This window comes from Saccostrea echinata, unplaced genomic scaffold (assembly GCF_033153115.1).
Source record: "Saccostrea echinata isolate AGI-Se365-2 ecotype Australia unplaced genomic scaffold, CSIRO_AGI_Sech_v1 ptg000036l, whole genome shotgun sequence".
NCBI classification, from domain to species: Eukaryota; Metazoa; Mollusca; class Bivalvia; order Ostreida; family Ostreidae; genus Saccostrea; species Saccostrea echinata.
Genome location: NW_026889785.1, coordinates 7,813,034 through 7,822,295, shown reverse-complemented (window position 1 = coordinate 7,822,295; position 9,262 = coordinate 7,813,034). Strand labels below are relative to the sequence as shown.

Genomic DNA, 9,262 nt, shown 5'->3' with positions numbered 1-9,262 from the left:
GATTTCACCTGATTAAAGACACAGTGAATGCGCAGATCACGCAGGTGTGTCGCGCAGATATGTCACGACGCAGCGGTAGTTTTAAAAAAAAAATTATATGTATCAAAAATATCGTAAAATCACGAATTAGGATCACACCCAAAAGCGAATACCTTTAAATACGAGCTGTTTCCTTCACTCTACCATCAGCAGAATAATTACCACTAAGCTTAGGACAACCCAACATAATGGCACAGAAGTATCTGGACATGATGTAAGTTTATTTTTTTTTTCTATTTCAATTTCAAAATTTTGTAAAACTAATAATATGTATCTTAAGTATGAAAAAATAAAGCATTAAATTTAATTTAAAAAAATTTCGATCTTTTGTGATCATCTTTGATAATATATTATATAAATACTCCATTGTATTTTGTTAGACTTTTTAAACATTAATTTTGGGTTTTAAAAAATATTAAGGTTACATTAATTTTTTTTAAAAGGGAACAGGAAAAGGCTAGGACCTTTCAAGATTTCGAGGATGAATGGGTTGCGCTTGGAGAAGAGCTCTGTGTTCATGTCTTTCAACCAGGCTATATATCCTTTAAAATGTTTAATGATAGGAAAGTTAAGTATAAATTCCACAAAAATAATAAAAAATAAAATAATTTTTTTAATAAGAGAAATATTATTATTTAAAATAAGTTACAAGTATTTTATATTATTACATGTATAAGAAAACCACACTTTTTTAAATATAAAACTAAACATTGATATTAATATAGAAATTCCAAAGAAGAGGAAAATGCCACTAGCCAACCCCCTCTCTCTCGAAAAAGAAAATTAACAGAGTCGTCGGACTCATACATTTTAAGCCAAAGGTATGTTTTATTTTTATGGATTGTTAACAGTTATTTAATATATATGTTAATGCGTAATTGTTTATCTGTTATACCTTATTCAAACATTTCGTTTTGAGACATACTACATGTATTACCTTAAATTTCAACCAGGTCTTAACGTAGCATTTTGAGTTTGTAAATATTTGATTTATTTACAAAAGACTAAAGCAACATAAGAGAACGGATAAGGAAAATATCATCATCACCAATATAAGGTAACATATGGCTATTTGTGTGTGTGTGTTTTCATTTTTACAATTATTTTTCTATTTTTATTAATATACTAAAGTACATATAATACAAGTGAATAAATTTCCAACTTTTGAATTTATTTTGCCTTATAAATAATAGCTATTATTACTTGATCAAATCTTAAGAAAAAAAACAACAACAAACCCCATAAAAAGTCGTGTTAATTTTAATTATTCAGAAAAGAGGACCCTATGAAGTTTGAAAAGTTGGAAGAAAGAATACGGGGGAATGGAACCCCTGGATATTTGGAAACTTCTAGGGGTTTTAAAACCACTACGGCAATTGTTGGGTACCCCTCTCAGTCACCACCAGAATGCAACACAGGATTTAATACCGCCGCAGCAACAACTACTAAGTCTCGGTCGCCTCAGTCACCACCAGAATACAACACAAGATTTTATATATACCGCTGCAACAACAACTACTGAGTACCCCTCTCGGTCGCCTCAGTCATCACTAGAATACAACACAGGATTTAATACCGCCGCAACAAGAACTACTGAGTACCCCTCTCGGTCTCCTCAGGCATCACCAGAATGCAGCTCAGGATTTAATACCGTCAAACGACAACAAATAGCGGGTGCCCCCCCCCCCCCCCCCAGTCGCCTGAATATAAGACTGTGAATTTTGCACGTTTAGCCTGTGGTGTCAATCCCCTTCAAAGGGAATTAGATGCTTTAAACGAGTTGATTGACTCTATGAGAGTTGACCTTTTGCAAACATCAATGCTCATCGACTATGTTAAAGATTTTTTAAAGAATTATGAATTTTAATTTTCAATTGAGTATCCCTCTAAATGTTTTTTTTTTGGTATTTTTATTGAAAAGCACTACGTATCGTGTGCGTTGTGCACCATTGTGTACATTGTATACAATGCCATAAAAAATATTTACTCTGGCACATAAAAATGTTAATTATAAATTATAATTTAAAATAATTATCCCCCTAAGTGTTTTCTTTGTATTTTATTGAAAATGTGTACATTATATACCATACCATAGAAAGTTAAGGCTTGCAACTTAGTATGAAACACATATATCTTAGATTTACTCTTATTTATGTATTCGGAGAAACTTATGTTGTCTGTTGATATTCAGTGTTTTTTTTTGTATTGCTTACAGTATCGATAATAAATATTCTACAAATGTTCACATACCTTTTGTCAAGTTTCTAGCATTAGAACTCGTTCATTAATAATTTATCCCGAAAACGCTTGCTGCATTTTATACTGAATCGCACTCAGGGTGTAACTGTTAACGCCCATACTATAATAGAAGTTACAGTGGTTGTTATCATTTAATATTGTGGGTGTAACCGTTACACCCATAATATAGAATGTCACATAGTGGTTATCATCTAAAATATAGGACGTCATATATTGGGTGTGTCTGTAAACGCCTCACCCTTGACTGTGAACTATCTCATGAGGTCAGTGACTGTAGACTCACTCTTTGCACTAAGGTAACCCATAACGTCATTGACTGTAGACTCCTTGACTGTAGACTCACTCTTTGCACTAAGGGAACCCATGACGTCATTGACTGTAAACTCCACCCTTGACTGTGACCTCTATTTTGACCTTTGTGGGGGAGGGTCTATGGAAAAACCCATGACGTCATACTGACTGTTCTCTGTCCCCCTTACTACTATTATTTAAAAAAACCTGTAAATTAAAAGTGTAAATAAAGACTTATTAGAAATGGCACGAATTGCCGACGTGGGCACAGTGACTTCCCCTGGAGAGAGAGAGAGAAAAAAAAATGTTACATTGAAATAAAATATCAGCCTGTAAAAAAAATTGTGAAGGATTAATATAATATTAAAAGTAAAACCTGTCTCCTGGTGGTCTTGCCTTCACCTGAAAAAAAGGCTTAGACTGTTGAAAAAAGGGGGAGGATGGGGGGATAGAGCCGTGAAAGAGAAAAAAATATTTACCATAGGTGGTCAAATCAATCCAGTGGGAGATCAAGACCATACGAGTTGTCCCGGTGTCATCTGCTCTAAAAAAAAACAGTAATTTAATACCTTACACAAAGAGGTCGTTAAATAATAATGTTTTAAATAATTTAAAAAAAATAACATCACGTGTAGTGGATTGAGGCTGACTGTGTTTTTATAAAAGGAGTGAGAATTTTTACCTAAATATTTATGAAAGATACTCCCTCTCCCAAAGAGAGAGAGAGAGAGAGAGAGATCTTACCATCGGCGTCCTTGTGGTCTCGTGAAATATCCACTACAAACAAAAAATTAGTCAGGTACCGAGAATTAAAAGGTTACTCCCGGGTGCCGATTTCAAATTCGGCATGGAAGAAAACATTTCCCCTAACCTAAAAAAACGAATGCATTCACATTCACCTTTCCAATTCACACCCCCCTCACAACACACCGTCAGTTGTGTGCATTCTGGGGTGGCAGACAACATTCCAGAGAGCAAGAGAGAGAACACAGAAACTGTCAAGACTATGTTCAACGCCATCTTGCATAAGTACTAGGTTGATCATTTTTTGACAAAGGGGCGGGGGAAGCAACATCAGAAGTTACAACGCGCGCGCGAGACAGAGAGCACACACACTCATTTTTTTTCATTTGTTCAAGCTACCCCCTTTTTAATGATTTCCATTTAAAATGGGGAGGGATGATCCCCTCCCCCATTTCTCTCTGATTTCCATTCCCAACGGGGAAAAAACGGGACGGCGGTATATAAATATATTTTTTCTTTTAAAAACATCAACAACCAGACAAATGACTAATTATTTTAGTTTTTCTTCTAAAAAAAAATAGGATATGGTTTTTCAATGCCCATATTGCCCGAGAAGGTTTAAAAATGAGGAAACTTTCCGATTTCATAAATATACCCACGAAAGAAGGGAAGAATTAAAATCCTCATTCCAGCTAAATTACGGAGAATTGTTAAAGAAGAAGAAAACGAAGAGGTCCTTTTAACTCAAAAATGTAAATGGTGTGGTGCCGTATTTCTCGAAAATGATGAACTTTTTCGATTTCATGTCATGAAGATGTAAACGTTGATTTTAATAACAACGAAGGAAGTTTGGGTTCAATTAATATATTGTATATTCCATCATAGTGATATGTACAGGTCATTTCATATGTAGTTCTGTAAATAAAATATTTAATAAATAATTCACAGACAAACAAACATACACAAACATCACACAAAACACTGAATTTTCTGGCTAAGGGAAATAACTCCATTTTCCTCATAACTTTAAGGATCATCATAAAATAATCATTTCAAGCATTATATTATGCAATTCATTATCATAAAATAATTTACTTTTCACAATAAATATTTCCATTCAAAGTATTCAAATGAAATTCTATTTACAACACAAATAGACATCACAATATACACAAACTTCACTAAACACAAATCTTACCAAATATATGGTATATGAACCTGATCTTTCCTGATCCTTAATTTCTCAGTCAGTCATAACTATAATAAATTATCACAATGTAAGTCTGACTGATTATTGGCAAAATATATTTAAAACTCATAAAAAAATAATATTTTACAGAAATCTCATTCACATAACCTTCACACATCATGCTCATAATTAACAATGTTAAAATGTTATTAAACTGAGCTGCTTAGTATATTGTCCGTAAGTCCATAGGTCTGGTATACAAATTGTCAGTAAATTATTTTGGAATTTTTTGATTCAGTAAAAATACACTGCTCACTAGTCTACTAAGGATCTTTTTTGAATGTCTAAAAATTAATTAAATAGTGAGCTTCTCACCAGAGTAGCCAATCAAAAACCTGGGTTCACCCATGCATGAAAAGCATGATTGACTTAATGGGATACACTATGGAAAAGCCTTAGTGTAATAAATATATACAAACGCTCTTACTTAATACTATTTAAAGTATGGAAATACATTATGGACAAAAATTAAAACAATAAGTCAATGCTGTATTTTTATTAGATAATATCTTTATTAATAAAAACACACAGTCACATTCTTCCCCTGCTGCGAAAAATGTTGTCCCCAACATTCAGCTTTCAATTGGTTATCTACAAGGAAAAATGTATTTAGTCATAAAATCAGAATAAAATATTAATGTACTTCAGGCATAAAACTATAACTATCATGGACTTATGACTTATTACTTATCTAATATGACATTTATCATGGCTTTAGATAGATCCTTCTTGTTAATCCCTTCAAATATTTCTGTATTTGCCAGTGCTAATAAAGTGTCTATTTTGTTCTTCCATTCTGGTTGTTGGCTGTTTGTTGTAACTTGATTATTGATGGTAAATTCTCCGGTGGTCATCCACCTTGGTCTCTTCCTGGGTCTCAATGGTCTTGTTTGTCTAGTAGATGCAGTTGTGTCTTCTGCTTCAGTCTCTGTGTTTTCCGTATCACTCATTTCTTTATTGGTCACTACCGGTAGTGTCTCTTGGTTCAGTATGATGAACTTCTCCTGGGTCTGTCTGATCAGTGGTACCTTCAATCTCTTGTACTCTGTCTTCATCTATTGTACTATGCTCGAACTGTACTCGTTCTGTATCCTTTGACATGTGACCTTGTCTTTGTTTTCAATCCGCAGTAGAACTGTCTGGTCTCTTTGTGATTCCTGGATATCAGTTGTACTGGTGTCGTGATTTACAACCACTACTGATTCCGTTACAACCACTACTGATTCCGTCACAAATTCATCTTTTGACTCACTGCTGTCACTCTCTATTTGTTGTTTCTGTTGTTTAAAAGCTCTGGTTTTGATTCGACGCGGTGCTGGTTTCGGTTTCGACAAATCCTGCTCTGTGGTGTCGATGTTCTGGAATGGTAACAGTAAGTTTCTGTGTAATGTTCTTCTTCTTTCGCTTTTACTAACAATGAATACCGGAATGGCTGGGTTAGGTTGTTCTATAACATCATATGGTGTTTCTTCCCATTTATCTGATAGTTTATGTTTCCCTTCAAATGCTACTCTCTTCACTAAAACTTTATCTCCTGGTCTTATTTCTGTGTGTCTTGCCTTTAAGTCGTATTGATGTTTCTGTTTCTGTTGTGACTTTTCGATGAACTCTTCGGCAACTCTATACGATTCTTTTAAATTAGCTTTTAGGTTTTTGATATACTGATCCATGCTGTTTTCATCTGTTTCTGGTAGGCCAAAAATAATATCTGCTGGTAGTTTTGGTTCTCTGCCAAACATTAAATAGAATGGTGAAAATCCTGTCTTGTCTTGTTGAATTGTAGGCATGTACTATTGTTGAGATGTAAGTTTTCCAGTCTGCTTTTTGAGTTGTTTCCAGGGTTCCTAACATTTTCAGTAAAGTCCTGATGAAACGTTCACACACACCGTTCCCCATTGGATGATATCGTGTTGTTCTGCTTTTCTTGATGTCCAAAATTTTAGAAAGTTCCGAAATGATTTGAGATTCAAATTGAGGTCCCTGGTCGCTGTGAATTTTGTGTGGAATTCCGTAATGAAGTATGAAATTTCTAAATAAAGTCTCTGCAGTAGTTTTGGCAGTTTGATTTTTGGTCGGAATGGCTTGAGCAAATTTGGTGAAGTGGTCAGTAATTACGAGTATGCTATTATATCCTCCTTTCGATGTTTCTAGGGTTAAATAATCCATGCACAGAATTTCTAATGGGTGGTGTGATGTTGTATTTACTAGTGGTGCTCTCTCTGTTGTTGATTTTCTTAAAATGCATCTTTTACAATTCCTAATGTAATTCTCAATGTCATTTCCCATACTTCTCCAGTAAATTCTGTCTCTTTTTAGAGCAATGGTCTTGTCTCTGCCTGGATGACCCATATTAGTATGCAATAATTTCAATGCCAGTCTGGTGCACGAGTGAGGTAAAATAGTTTGTACTTTCTTCCTGTTGTTTTCAGTTGTTTGTTTGACTAAAATGCCATCTTGGATCTTGAGTTTTTCAAAATTTCTGTGTAAAAATAGATGGTCTTTATAATTTGACATAGGAAGTTGAAATCTTTGTGGTTTGGTCTGATTTCTCACATGATTGTACCAAAATCTGATGAATGTGTCTCTGCACTGCTGTTGTTTGATGTTGATTTCCGAATGGTCTGGCAGTGTTGGTAAGTTACTATCTATGACCTCTGTGGAAACGGAAATGGATTCTATTAATGGAATCTGGTTCATGTTTGAGATAGCTTTGATGGTATCTGTTGGTATTCTTGATAATCCATCAGCATCGGCATTTTGGGATCCTGGTCGGTAGAAGATATCAAAATTAAAATTGGAAAATGCTGCAATCCAGCGTTGGCTGGTGGCATCCAGTTTGGCTGATAACAAAACATACGTTAATGGACTGTTGTCAGTTATCACGATGAATTTGTTCCCATAAAGATGGTCATAAAATTGATGGCCCATTTCAAGTTTATGTACTGGATAATTCCTTCCTGATTTTGATAATCCTCTGCTGGCATACGCAATTACTCTCTTGGTGTTGTTTTGAGTTTGGTATAACACAGCACCTAAACTGGTAGTTTACGCATCAGTGTGTAATTCGAACGGTTATGAGAAGTCGGGTAACCTAGGATTGGGTAAGATGTTAATTTCTGTTTCAGAGCTATAAATGACTTTTCTTGATCTTTGTCCCATTTCCATTTAACAGGTAGTTCTGGTGATGTTCCTTTTCTTTTAGCTTTTCTGTTTCCTTCAGGCATGAGGTCTATCAGGGGTTTTGCTATTCTTGAGAATCCTTCAATAAATCTTCTATAATACACACGAATCCTAAGAATTGTCGCACTTGATCTGGGTTTTGTGGTGTTGGCCAGTCTATTACTTTCTTGATCTTGTCTGGTTCTATTCCATTTTCTGATATGATGTTTCCTACGTACTTTACTCTGCTTCTGAAAAATTCACATTTCTTGGTGGATATCAGGTTTACCTCCCTTAGTCTTTTGAATACTTTTTCTAATCTCTCAAGGTGTTCTTCATAAGTTTTGGAAGAGATAATCAAATCATCCAAGTAGATGTAGCGAATGTCTAGGTGCAATCCCTCAAAACAGTCTTCCATTAATCGTCGATATGTCGCTGGTGCATTTACAAGGCCAAAAGGGAGTCTATTAAATTCACAAAATCCAAGCGGACCTACAGTAAAAGCTGTCCTTTCTTTATGTTTTTCGAATAGTTCGATCTGATGATATCCGCTTTTCATATCCAGAATGGTGAAGTACTTGTTACCAGCTAATGCATTTAGGATTTCTTCAGTTCTTGGCAGTGCATAACAATCTTTCTTGGTCTTGAGATTAAGTTGGCGATAATCACATGCGCAATTGGCCGTTCTTTTCCTGCACAACAAAACATTACTGGACCATGGAGACTTGGATCTTCTGATAATTCCAGCTGTGAGTAATTGGTCTAAATGTTGTCTCACTTCTTTGAACATTGATGGTGGAATTCGACGAGCTTTCTGTTTAAATGGTTCTGGATCCAAAGGTTCAATTTGATGTGTGACTAATGTTGTATGGCCAATATCTGTGTCAGATTTTGAAAAGATGTCTGAATATTTGTTGATTAATTTCTGTCCTTCTCGAATTTGATTCCTAGTTAAATTATTTTCATCAATGTTGAGCATCTCCGTCCATTCAATGTCATCTGTGGTATTGGTAGAAAAACAATGTTGTTCATTCTCAATGGTCACTACTGGTTGCAGTTCACATAATACCGACTTTGGTTGAACACTGACTGTACAGAAAAATTTTGAATTTCATGGCCCCAGGGTCAGGGGTTCGGGTGTAAGGGCGGGTCTCTACTGATTATATAGTGAAAATGCATTAATTCTTTGAAAATCTTCTTCTCTGCTCCTGGGTATTAAATAAACTAAGTAAGTACATAGTTATGATGAGCAAGAGTGTCTCTTCCAGAATTGTGAATTTCATGGCCCCAGGGTCAAGGGTTCCGGTATTAGGGCGGGGCTCTGTTGATTATATAGTGAAAATGCATTAATTCTTTGAAAATCTTCTTTTCTGCTCCTGGGTATTAAATAAACTAAGTAAGTACATAGTTATGAAAAGCAGAGTGCCTCTTCCAAAATTGTGAATTTCATGGCCCCAGGATCCTGGTGAAGGGGGGGGGGGGGGCTCTATTTCACAATATAGTGAAAATGCATAATTTCTT

At 35.1% G+C, this 9,262-nt stretch overlaps 1 protein-coding gene across 1 annotated transcript; it reads left to right on the top strand.

Annotated features, from left to right (window-relative positions):
- Positions 1–227: 227 nt before the first annotated feature.
- Positions 228–1,906, top strand: LOC133199962 (uncharacterized). Its single transcript, XM_061335744.1, has 6 exons — positions 228–253; positions 483–611; positions 765–860; positions 1,043–1,096; positions 1,312–1,503; positions 1,711–1,906. Exons 1-6 carry the CDS (start codon positions 228–230, stop codon positions 1,904–1,906), a joined length of 693 nt encoding a protein of 230 aa, XP_061191728.1.
- Positions 1,907–9,262: the final 7,356 nt, after the last annotated feature.